At 36.9% G+C, this 12607-nt stretch overlaps 2 protein-coding genes and 1 long non-coding RNA gene across 4 annotated transcripts in view; 2 read left to right on the top strand and 1 right to left on the bottom strand.

The window, feature by feature from the left end:
• Positions 1 to 7098, top strand: part of LOC128692825 (lipase 3) — a 156352-nt gene extending 149254 nt beyond the window's left edge. The window contains exons 10-11 of one of the 2 annotated variants that reach the window (XM_053782155.2): positions 629 to 771; positions 1244 to 7098. In XM_053782155.2, the coding sequence (XP_053638130.2) occupies positions 629 to 771; positions 1244 to 1396 (296 nt within the window). In that variant the 3' untranslated portion in view covers positions 1397 to 7098. The remainder of the gene's footprint in view (positions 1 to 628; positions 772 to 1243) is intronic. The other variant, XM_053782161.2, reaches the window with a different exon arrangement.
• Positions 7099 to 9963: 2865 nt separating this feature from the next.
• On the bottom strand, positions 9964 to 12411 carry LOC128692843 (anti-lipopolysaccharide factor). The gene is made up of 4 exons (XM_053782171.2): positions 12252 to 12411; positions 11964 to 12097; positions 10822 to 10975; positions 9964 to 10743 (listed from the first exon to the last, which is right to left on the bottom strand). Exons 1-3 carry the CDS (start codon positions 12371 to 12373, stop codon positions 10860 to 10862), a joined length of 372 nt encoding a protein of 123 aa, XP_053638146.1. The 5' UTR covers positions 12374 to 12411; the 3' UTR covers positions 9964 to 10743; positions 10822 to 10859.
• Positions 11659 to 11855, top strand: LOC138851273 (uncharacterized). Its single transcript, XR_011391108.1, has 2 exons — positions 11659 to 11712; positions 11753 to 11855. It is a non-coding gene; the product is annotated as an uncharacterized lncRNA (long non-coding RNA).
• Positions 12412 to 12607: the final 196 nt, after the last annotated feature.

Below are 12607 nucleotides of genomic sequence, written 5' to 3'. Positions count from 1 at the left end.
GTTGTTCGTGGTGGTGCTGTTGTTTGTGGTGGTGCTGTTGTTAGTGGTGGTGCTGTTGTTAGTGGTGGTGCTGTTGTTAGTGGTGGTGCTGTTGTTAGTGGTGGTGCTGTTGTTTGTGGTGGTGCTGTTGTTTGTGGTGGTGCTGTTGTTTGTGGTGGTGCTGTTGTTCGTGGTGGTGCTGTTGTTAGTGGTGGTGCTGTTGTTAGTGGTGGTGCTGTTGTTCGTGGTGGTGCTGTTGTTAGTGGTGGTGGTTCAGAGGGTCAACAAGTCTCTATTATTTATTTATTTTGCTTCTCTTTATTTCTTCCTTTCTTAATTCCTTTCTTTTTCTTATTTTTTTCTTTCTTTCATTATTTTTTTTTATTTTTTCAAAGCAGTTATACATTATTAAGTGAACATTGCGAGATACTCTCATTCTAATATTTCTGACACCAAAAAAGTGTAATACACCCATAGAAGGTGAGTTGTATGTGATGAAAATACATAAAGCAAAATACTAAAGAAGTTGACACATTGCAAAAAAAAAAAAAAATCCATCCTTGTACCGTTCAAGATAAATCTTGTTTTCCGTCCCGTGCATAACACACAGTGTGACGCCTTATCTTGCAACACAAGTATGGTGTTACAGGTAAGTTCCGCGCCTACGACCACGGGGAGGCCATGAATATGGTCAAGTACGGGACTTCGGTCCCTCCTCCTTTCTCTCTCAGCAACGTGCGAGTGCCGGTGGGTCTCTTCTGGTCTGAGAACGACTGGATCGTCGATCCTCAGGTGAGAAATATGTATATTTTGTTTGTTTTCTGTATTGTTTTATTAGCATAATTAAGTATAACCGCATTATTCTGCAATGAATATGGGTAATAAAAATCAAAGCCGATATTGTTTTATGGAAAATCAGCGTGGTGAAGGTATCGTCATTTAACACATTTTTTCATGTGTTTTGTATCATAGTGTAGGAGTAAATCATTTGTTTTAGGATTTGTTATAACTGATTTTCTTTTGTTGCAGCACATGTTATAACTTGTTCTTCTCTGTTTCCAGGACGTGTTGTGACTAGTTGTGTGTGTGTTAGTTTGTGTGTGTGTGTGTGTGTGTGTGTGTGTGTGTGTGTGTGTGTGTGTGTGTGTGTGTGTGTGTTGCATCACACGTTATGACTGAGTCTTCTAGGTTAGGGGACAAGACATCTTATGACTGTTTCTTCTGTGCTGAAGAACATGCTATGACTGACTTTTGTGTGTTACAGGACGTGAAACAGACAGCCTCGGAGCTGCCCTGGGTTGCCCTTGATTACCAGATTGAGCTGAGAGACTTCAACCACGTGGACTTCCTGTGGGCGGAGAACGCCAATCATTATCTCTATTATCCCACCATAAAGTTCCTCGAGGAATACCTGTGACCCTCGAGAACTTCCCAAGGCTGAGGAACTTCTTTAAAGCTCTTCGAGGGAGAAAGCTGTAGTCTTCTCTCTCCTAAATAATTTATATAACACTAAAAGCTTTTTTTTTTTCCTGCAGGGATCTGCAGGATGTATGATATTTTTTACTGAAGGACATTTTTATTATTTTTAAGTGGAAAAATATGAGAGTTTAGTCTTTCGATTACCGTAAAAACCTGGTTTATGATACCGAGTGTTGTAGATAAAGGCAAGTGAGCCAACACTGAGGGTCTTTCATTGTGGAAATACCTCGGTCCTGGGATCTTGTTTACTCCAAATATACATGGGTCGTGAGAAACAGGTTTATATAGGCAAGGTACATGTTCAGGTCGGACTGACTGAACTGTAGTAAGGTCACCTGGTCGCTCTGTTTCGAAGGTGGGAGGTATTCAAAAACTTGTGTGCTTTCGTGGCAGATTTGTTGATACTTCCTGTTTTTTTATGCTACATTTTTGTTACCGCTGTCAGGGATGCCTCTGAAGAGCATCCTTTTCTTCAATATGGCTTCCCAATGAGAAGATAGGCTTGAATCCATTTCATCAGTGTCTTAATGCATCACGCAAGCATTACTCTGATCATCCTTTCTGCCTGTATATTGATTTTCATTGATCCTAATAGAAATATTTCTATTGCGTTCTTCTTACCACAGTTTCCGCATGAGATAGTGTAGACACCAGTGGTGGATACTGGGAAGTTATTTGTTATTATCCTTATTACCACATAAAGAACTAAGTATCTTTTGGTGGTGCATTCTTCATGAAGGATTGATATTCAAGATGATCAAGACTTTCAGTCTACAGTCGTGGATGTAGAATGTGGCGAAGTGAAGATTTGTGACGGATTGTAGACTATAGGTGTATTCGTTCTCGACAAAGCAGAGCTAAATATATGGAAGTTTTTAAAAAGAATCGAATCACTACTCCCCGCTTGGAGCGTGTATCGAGGTGTGAGTAGAAGTGTACCAGATTGTCCTCGTTTGTGGCCTTCCTGTTCACTTTAAAAGAAAAGGTATCACTCTCAAGTGTCTTAAATAAAGTTACATCTAAGAAGAGGAGTTTACCCTCTTCTTCGAACTTCAAAGTAAATTAAATCAATCAACGACATACTTTATCCACGTTACGGTACTCGGAATCATTTTTTGAAACATCTGTCTCAAGGTTCTCAACGAAGATATTAGATAGTACAGCAATGATGAAAAAGCTGATTGTCATGCCGAAACACTGTAACGATTATTTTCGTATCGAAAGTAGTTGAAATTCATGCATAGGTCAATCATATCAATGTGATGAATGGTTTTGAAAACCGACATGTTGAAGAACTGAGACACTTGCGCAACATAAGGGAATCATTATTGAAGAAACGTTGCGCCACACAGTGGTTTCATCAGTCTAATACAAAGCGGGAAGATATAAGAAATAAGGAGCTTGTTGCATAAGTCTCTCAGTTCTTCAACTTGGGTTTCAAAACCATTCATCACATCTGTCAGACACTGCAACATCATGGGATCTTGATACTTATTACCTCAAACTCCTCCTCTCCTTATACCTTCATGCTTTTTATTGGACTGATGAAGCCACTGTGTGGCGAAACGTTTCTTCTATAAAGATTCCCATATGTTGCACAGGAAGGTCAGTATCGTCGATCTGTCAGATTATGTAGATGGTGGCTGGAGTAGGTACGTTGGTAAAAAAAAAATGTTATGACGAAGGGAGCGAAGAAAACTATGTGTTTACTCTTGATATTGATAATGGAGACACAAGACACGAGGTCTCCTGAATACTTCACGTATGTAGGGCTGATGGTGCCCAGGAGCCCGGACTAATATTTGGCAAGACCAGCCGGTCATTGAGGGGTATTGCTTATACCAGAGGTGAGAGTGCAGAGAGGAATGTTCAGTTTGTGGGTATTAAGTAAACCATTTATTTTCTATGTCTTAGGCTAGCCATAAAGAAGCTATAAAAATTATTTCCCTGTTCGGATTTCTATAATATTTGGGTTGTTTTCTGCAAGAACTCTTTGATGTTATTTAGAAGTAGGATGGGGTTGGTAATTGTTAGCGTTATCTAATTGTAGTTACTGGTATTGAAGGCACCGGGTGGCCCGGTGGCCTGGTGGCTAAAGCTCCCGCTTCACACACGGAGGGCCCGGGTTCGATTCCCGGCGGGTGGAAACATTTCGACACGACGTTTCCTTACACCTGTTGTCCTGTTCACCTAGCAGCAAATAGGTACCTGGGTGTTAGTCGACTGGTGTGGGTCGCATCCTGGGGGACAAGATTAAGGACCCCAATGGAAATAAGTTAGACAGTCCTCGATGACGCACTGACTTTCTTGGGTTATCCTGGGTGGCTAACCCTCCGGGGATTAAAAATCCGAACGAAATCTTATCTTATCTTACCATTCTACCTCCCTTCTAGGTAAAATATGTCTGGAAAGTTCTCAGACGACAGCAGTAACAATGCCTTGAATATAACTCTTGGTGATGTCCAACAATGTCATTTTTTTTCTTTTTTGGAGACCAGTTATGATTTGGGACCCAGGCTGAAGGGGTATCATGTTCAAATAAATAAATAAATAAATAAATAAATAAATCATATAGAAAAAATAGCTTAACTCTCTGGCAACACAATGGTACCAGAATCATTGTTCTACGACATTCCTACAAGGAATTATGGTCATTTAAAACACCTAGGGTGACGTCACCACCCGCGGCAGGTCTGCTCACCTGTCGTCAATTTTAATTTTTTTCCGATTTTTTTCGTGTATTTATTGTATTATTCTTTCAAAGATAATAATTGACGATTTGGCATCATAATACAGTGGTTGGGACTTATACATAGACTTACAGCCAACCAGGAACCTTCTGGGAAAATTTTGCTGACGTCATGGAAAATTCCAGTCTCGGGATGGCCGGGGAATATGCTTCAATATAACGCTATTATAGCTTCTATGGCTTATTTATCTATCACAATTGATCTAATATGACATAATAAACAATATAAATAACAAAGAAATATGGTAAATACTCCAGAATGAATAATACGTATATGGCATATTCCTCGAGCGTTCCCACAGGAATACGTATAAGATTCCCATAGTTAGGGATAGGCTTCCATTCTCCTTCTTTCACCTCCAGGGTGTTTATATTAAAGAAAACGGATATGGGTAACTATGATATACACTCGTAATGCAGTATAAACATGAGAAAAATGCTATTTTCTCGAAAAAAAAACAAAAAAAAATCGGTGGGTCGGCTGTTTCGCGGATTATCTTGGAAGTAGGTTACTCACATATATATTGCTATACTGTCGTTAATAATAGCAGGAATGCAATGAAATTCACAGACAACATAAAGGAAAGATTGTTTTACAAAATGATGTTTTGATCTTTTTGAGATATCATAATTTGTTTATGATTTTTGTGAGGGCAAAAGTCAGATATTTGGCTGAATGTCAAAACCATACAAACTTTATTTTTTTTAAGAATGAAGAAAGGATAAATTACAGTAAAGCTAAACATGATAGATAGTGTTTAACATTGTTTTATGCGTAGATAATGCCAAAACAGCTTCTCCATGTCCCACATCGACGGTACCTTGCAATATGTATGATTATTAGTAAATAATTTTGTTCTCTGAAGGAGGGGTGTTAATGTTGCAGTTTAAAAACTGTAGTGTAAAGCACCCTTCTGGCAAGACAGTGATGGAGTGAATGATGGTGAAAATTTTTCTTTTTCGGGCCACCCTGCCTTGGTGGGAATCGGCCAGTGTGTTAATAAAAAAAAAAAATTCTCAGCTGTTTTTTGAGCTATCTTATTGAAACTTGGTCATATTACAATGGAAAGGAACTTCTTTACGTACAAAAAAAATGAAAGAAATCGAACGAAAAATAAAGAAGTTCAGGTGCTAAAGTTTAGTGACGCCTGAAGGCCTCTGTCTCGGTGTCGAAGAGAATGTGAGAATACTTCTACTCACAGCTCGACACAATACCAGTTAAAAAATAGTGACTGAATTCTTGTTAAAGGCCCTTCATGTATCTAGTCAGTTAAACCCGAGGAAGAATGTTCATATATTCTTCAAGTTTTTATACGGCTTCACTTCCCCACATTCTCCATGCACAGTTGAAGAAGAATAGCCCAAACCATCCTGACTGCCACACTTTTAAAGTGCATCACAAAAGAGGTACTTGGTTTTCCCATGTGGTAATGTGGCACACAACACCCTAAGGGCACTTGTCATGGAGGGACATCAATTTGCCCATGATAGCTACTATACCACGTTCATCAAAGATCTCTCCAGAAAGCAACCTCTTGCACCTTCCCCAAGTAGCTACCTCTTCTGTTTAGACACACTACCCTTTGCAGATGTTGTGATAACAATAATATTTGGGTGACTGGTAGAAATCAGTCTATTAGGATAAGTGAACATAAATATACTTGTAGCAGTGATGATCAAATTAATGCTTTAATAAAGCATAGGGACACTTTGAGTCATGTGATGAAAGGGAACGAAGCCTGGCTTGCCTTTAGGAAGCTGTATTTAAGGTGTCGATGGTGTTTAAAAGCACCCCAGATAGTTGTATTAGTTACTTCCTGAACGCACCTCTGCAACGTTCGCAGACTTTGAATATCTTCATCATACAACAAGCACTCTCAGCCAGGAGCAGGTTCATTGCTCAAATAAACAAAGTAATATCTAGTAGAATATAGTTACATAATGGGAGGAAAAATCACAACACTTCAATATGTCACCAAATGACAAGGTTCAATCTATCTGTAATCGACTAGGCTTCGTTATATTTAAAACAAAGATAGTGACAAGCAAACGACTTTAACTACCCATCTGTTTCCAGGGTGAAAATAACAGCTACGTAAAATCTTACAGATATCTTTGTGTAGACGTACCTTTCAATAAATCCATCATATCGCAACTAAATAAGAAATAAAAAGAGAGGCTCAGTGCGCTCAGAGATGTTGCAGCTATGGTACTAATGTGAGAATAGTGAGAATGATGTACATAACCTATATTAGATCCTAGCTAAGGAAAATTCTCTCTGGCCCTTGGAACTAAAACAAAATGAAGCCCTCATAATTATTATTGGCTGTTCTGAATCTATCAAGGTTTCTAATATGAAGAAGGAGCTTTGTGTTTCTAGTATCAGTGATAATATTATTGAAAGTAACACTGTACTTTGTATTAGAACGTTAAGAAATGAACAAAATCACCACAAATCTTACGAAATCTAGAACTAAATGCACATAGATTTAAATGGGTTGTGAAAACCTGTAATATATTCCGTTTAATAATTTACACAAACTGTATCTCGGTAGATAATAAGAGCATTTCATCCCTCCATGGCTACAAGACCCTCCCAAGAAGTTCATCACTAGTATTCCTTTCCTTAAATCACTTACAAAGGCAATTGCTTAAGAAGAAATTCCTTGCTTAACTATAAGTAACAAATTATCACAAATTATACACGATGATGGATCTAAGCAAGAGTCTACTGGCAGGGCTGCAGCTGCTCTTGTTGACACTTCCTTACATAAGAAATATAGGAACTATGTTACGTTAGGCATAAGAATTAACAACTGGGCGTCTACACTACAAAGTGAATCGTCTGCCATCCTAAAGGCACTATAGTTATGGAACTAAACTTGGCTATTATGATGATATATATATATATATATATATATATATATATATATATATATATATATATATATATATATATATATATATATATATATATATATATATATATATATATATATATATATATATATATATATATATATATATATATATATATATATATATATATATATATATATATATATATATATATATATGCATGTAGTGTTGTTTTGCATATTCTGAAATCACCTGTTTACTGTGATCTTATTGCATATATATATATATATATATATATATATATATATATATATATATATATATATATATATATATATATATATATATGATCCCACTGGGACAAATTGATACTGTTGGCTAATGTCCCTGTACTTGCTGATCTTGTACTCCTCCCTGTGGTCAGCAGCTCCTCCCTGTATATATATGTCTTTGGTAAGACTGTCTTGCATTAGGGGTAATTTCATGAGAGAGGTAAATAATGAAACTGAATGTTATAGGAATGCAGTTAGAAACCTGAGAAGATCCATCACTCACTATAACATAAATGTAAATAAGTATCTTTATGGATCAACTTGCAATGCTAACAGACTGATTGATGCTGTAGTAGCCAGGGTTATGCTAGGTTTCAAGCACCATGTATTTCTGGCAGTTTGGCAGACACACAGATGATTATCAAGCCAAATACAAAGTACTGTATATGGTCAGCCTTAGAGGTCATTATCTTGAACACTATGTGCTTTATTGTCCACTTATTGAGGAATATACAGATAGATAGTGTAATAATCTATGTGATATATCAAGATATCTTATTAATAAAATTATAATACCAGATACATTAAGCAAATTTTCTAAATATGTTTGCAACAGGTAAGTGAATTGTAGATATAAATCCAGATGCACTCCTGTTAACCCTTTTCAGGCCTAGTTCCTAGGCCTTTTATATTTCCACATACTCATGCACCACCGTCCACAGGATGAATATGGGGAGCACAATAAAGTTTAAACTAGCCGCTTCTCCGGCAAAATCTAAAAATCTAAACTGTGCCCCAATACAGCACTAAATATGTTCTAAAGTAAAGTTAAACTTGTTTTAATGAAATATTATATGTCACATTAAATGTGTTCCAATGTCACATTAAATGTGTTCCAATGTCACATCAAATGTGTTCCAATGTCACATTAAATGTGTTCCAATGTCACATTAAATGTGTTCCAATGTCACATTAAATGTGTTCCAATGTCACATTAAATGTGTTCCAATGTCACATCAAATGTGTTCCAATGTCACATTAAATGTGTTCCAATGTCACATTAAATGTGTTCCAATGTCACATTAAATGTGTTCCAATGTCACATCAAATGTGTTCCAATGTTACATCAAATGTGTTCCAATGTCACATTAAATGTGTTCCAATGTCACATTAAATGTACCCCAGTGTAACATTAAATGTATCCAGTAAACTTGGATGTGCTCCAACAGCACATCAAATGTGGTACAGTGGTACATCAAATGTGCTACAGTGGTACATCAAATGTGGTACAGTGGTACATCAAATGTGCTACAGTGGAACATCAAATGTGGTACAGTGGCACATCAAATGTGCTACAGTGGTACATCAAATGTGGTACAGTGGTACATCAAATGTGCTACAGTGGAACATCAAATGTGGTACAGTGGCACATCAAATGTGCTACAGTGGTACATCAAATGTGCTACAGTGGTACATCAAATGTGCTACAGTGGTACATCAAATGTGGTACAGTGGTACATCAAAGGCCGCATCAAATGTGCTACAGTGGCACATCAAATGTGCTACAGTGGTACATCAAATGTGCTACAGTGGTACATCAAATGTGGTACAGTGGTACATCAAAGGCCGCATCAAATGTGCTACAGTGGCATATCAAATGTGGTACAGTGGTACATCAGATGACCTCCAGTGTGACCATCAATGTATTCCACTATGACATCAAATGTTAGCCACCGTGACATAACCTGTTCTCCGCTACGCCCTTGACTCTTGCCTGAGAAGAACCATTACAGAAGCTGGTATATACTCAACCACTAATTGTAAGAACAACACAGTGAAAAAACTTGAGTTTCCGTTCTTATTAATGGTAAACAAACTATCAGACTGACAAATAAGACACATGTACGTCACTTAGGTGTCTTTGTTGCTGACAATAAAGATGACTGCCTTTCTTATTCTCCAGTTTTCGTTCCGATTTCTATAAAAAAATCAGCAGTAATAAGGAGGGCTGTTGAGCTATAATTCAGATTGTTATTTTAGAGTGAAATATATTATTTATATTATGCTATTCTTTTCCTCTAAGATATTTTTTAATAGAATAAAAAAAAATTGACGCGTTTTATTCACTGAATTGTCAATTTATTGTGCTGGTCACATCTTGGAGTTTGATGGAATGTATAACTATTCTTCTGTAAGAAAAGGAATAACCATAAACATATATATTATGTTAGGTTAGGTAAGGTTCGTCAGGAAACAGGACAAATATATATTATGTACTATACTAGTTTTCTGAATACTCACCTGAATGTGGTTACACGGGTCGAGTGCGTCTGTGTGTGTATTTGTGATATGTTTATATCGTATAAAAGAGTAGTGTTCTTTATGTAAAATATAATATAAAACAGTATTCAAATTACACCAAATTTAGAGCAGCAAAATCCAACTGGAGGTTAGGTAAGGTTCGTCAGGAAACAGGACAAGTGTTTCCTGACGCGGGTCTTAGTCATATGATGACCTGCCGCTGGAGCTTCTGGTCATTTCACTGAGGCCTTCCACTGGCTTACCGGTACACCTCCTTAAATATTATGATTATAACAATCCAGCTGGAGAACAATTCAAAGACTGTTATCTAAGGTTAGAAAAAACTTTATTGCATAAAACATATATGTAAGTTCATTCATTCATGATGGATGAATACTCTCTATGGTACATGATGAATCATATTCTCAACACAAGAAGATAATTTTCTTGGGGTTCTTCAGAAGTCTTTTGGAAAAACATTAAGAAATTATATTACTATACATATTTACCAGGATAATTGTAAGATACTCTTCCACAATAAGGATTTAAAATATTAATTAAAACACTAATGCACCTCGAAATTATTTATATATATATATATATATATATATATATATATATATATATATATATATATATATATATATATATATATATACATATATATATATATATATATATACGTATATATGTGGTGCCGAATATGTAAAACTGGTCAATTAGCAAGAATTCATTTAAAATTAAGTACTTTCTAAAAATTTCTCTTATACGTTTAAAGATATATTTTTTTCATTAATGTTGATTTAAAAATTTATAATTTTGCATCAGAAGAATCTTAGAAAACTTACTTAACCTTATTATAGCAAGCATAATTTATTTTAGCCTAATCCAACTAAATATATTTTAAATACGTTTACAATAATTTAATACTAAACAAACACAATGAAATATATTTTTTTCGTTAGGTTCAGAATGACTTTGGCGAAATTACTGCATACACAAATTTTCACTTGTCCTATATGGCAACATAAGCGTTGCTATTTAAGCCAAGATCGCAAGTTCTGCCTATTCGGCACGACATCATATATATATATATATATATATATATATATATATATATATATATATATATATATATATATATATATATATATATATATATATATATATATATATATATATTTCTAGGATCATTATCTGGATGAAGAGTGAGTGATGCTTCAAGAGTTGAGCCACTGCTGGGCTGATTGTTCTGTGATGATACCAGCTTCGAAGGCCTTTCTTACGAAGTCACGAGTCGTGTCTCCAATGACACCAGACCTGCTTCTGGTGGTCGCTGTAATGTAAGACACTTGTATAAACATTTACAGTAATGGAAAAAGCACAAATAACACAGTACACAGTAACTACTGTCTCCAGGACACAGTAACTACTGTCTCCCTGACAGTACACAATAACTACTGTCTCCAGGACACAGTACACAGTAACTACTGTCTCCCGGACACAGTACACAGTAACTACTGTCTCTCTGACTCAGTACACAGTAGCTACTGTCTCCCTGACACAGTACACAGTAACTACTGTCTCCCTGACAAAGTACACAGTAACTACTGTCTCTCTGACTCAGTACACAGTAACTACTGTCTCCCTGACTCAGTACACAGTAGCTACTGTCTCCCTGACACAGTACACAGTAACTACTGTCTCCAGGACACAGTACACAGTAACTACTGTCTCCCTGACAAAGTACACAGTAACTACTGTCTCCAGGACACAGTACACAGTAGCTACTGTCTCCCTGACTCAGTACACAGTAACTGCTGTCTCCCTGACAAAGTACACAGTAACTACTGTCTCCAGGACACAGTACACAGTAACTACTGTCTCCAGGACACAGTACACAGTAACTACTGTCTCCCTGACACAGTACACAGTAACTACTGTCTCCCGGACACTTCACGGAGTGGCACAGAATTTTTTGCTGAACTGCGACAGTCATTATGTAACTCCTCTATCATCCCAATGAGCTGAGTAGAGCTTTTCATTAATAAAGTAGACATGTGAAGCTATTAGGTGAAGACACTCATGCTAAGATGAAGACACTCATGCTAAGATGAAGACACTCATGCTAAGATGAAGACACTCATGCTAAGATGAAGACACTCATGCTAAGATGAAGACACTCATGCTAAGATGAAGACACTCATGAGAAGTTCTTCGCTCAGTGATCAACACCTTAATGAACTCCTGTTGAAGTTCTTCACTCAGTGAAACTCACAATGATGAACTCCTGTTGAAGTTCCCATAAAAAGAAAATATATTACCTTCTCCCCTGATGGTGGTCCAGCCGGGGCACCACATCCTGCCATTGAAGTAGAGCTGCCACCTCCTGAACTTGGGCACAACTCTGTAGTTACAGTAGTGTCCCATCAGCTCCACCTCTCCTTGATCCCACAATCTGTTAACAATACAAGAGTTTATCAATGGTGCTTCTGTAGCATGAATGAATCAGGTTCTAACACAAAATAGCAGCGTGACAAAAAATGTTTTATGAAACCACAGCTTAAAAAAATATATGCAATATTTGACTGTTGTAAATGACTTTTACTTACGAAATCACTTTATTTGAGACAGCTCCCGCTATGGCCTCCCAGAGCTGCGCATTGCTCTGTGGCACGAGAGGTGCCACAATCAGTGACAGCACCACCACACTGACTAATGTAGCTGTGCGCATTGTGGCGGGAATAAGAGTGACTAACGTGGCCCAGGCACTCTGCTGCCTTATATGAGGGTGCCAGCAACTGGCCCGTATGATGCCAACACGACCTATTGTCTAACGCTATGTGCTCAATATTGTAATGTTTTCTCGTAAATTATCTAATGCAGTTATCATTTTACTTAGTAAATGTGAATTAAGTTTTGATACAAAATCCTAAATAATATGCTTCTAAATGAGTTAAAAGGACTG

The sequence above is a fragment of the Cherax quadricarinatus genome, unplaced genomic scaffold (assembly GCF_038502225.1).
Source record: "Cherax quadricarinatus isolate ZL_2023a unplaced genomic scaffold, ASM3850222v1 Contig231, whole genome shotgun sequence".
In the NCBI taxonomy this organism is placed as follows: domain Eukaryota; kingdom Metazoa; phylum Arthropoda; class Malacostraca; order Decapoda; family Parastacidae; genus Cherax; species Cherax quadricarinatus.
This window is presented reverse-complemented; position numbering and strand designations above follow the sequence as displayed.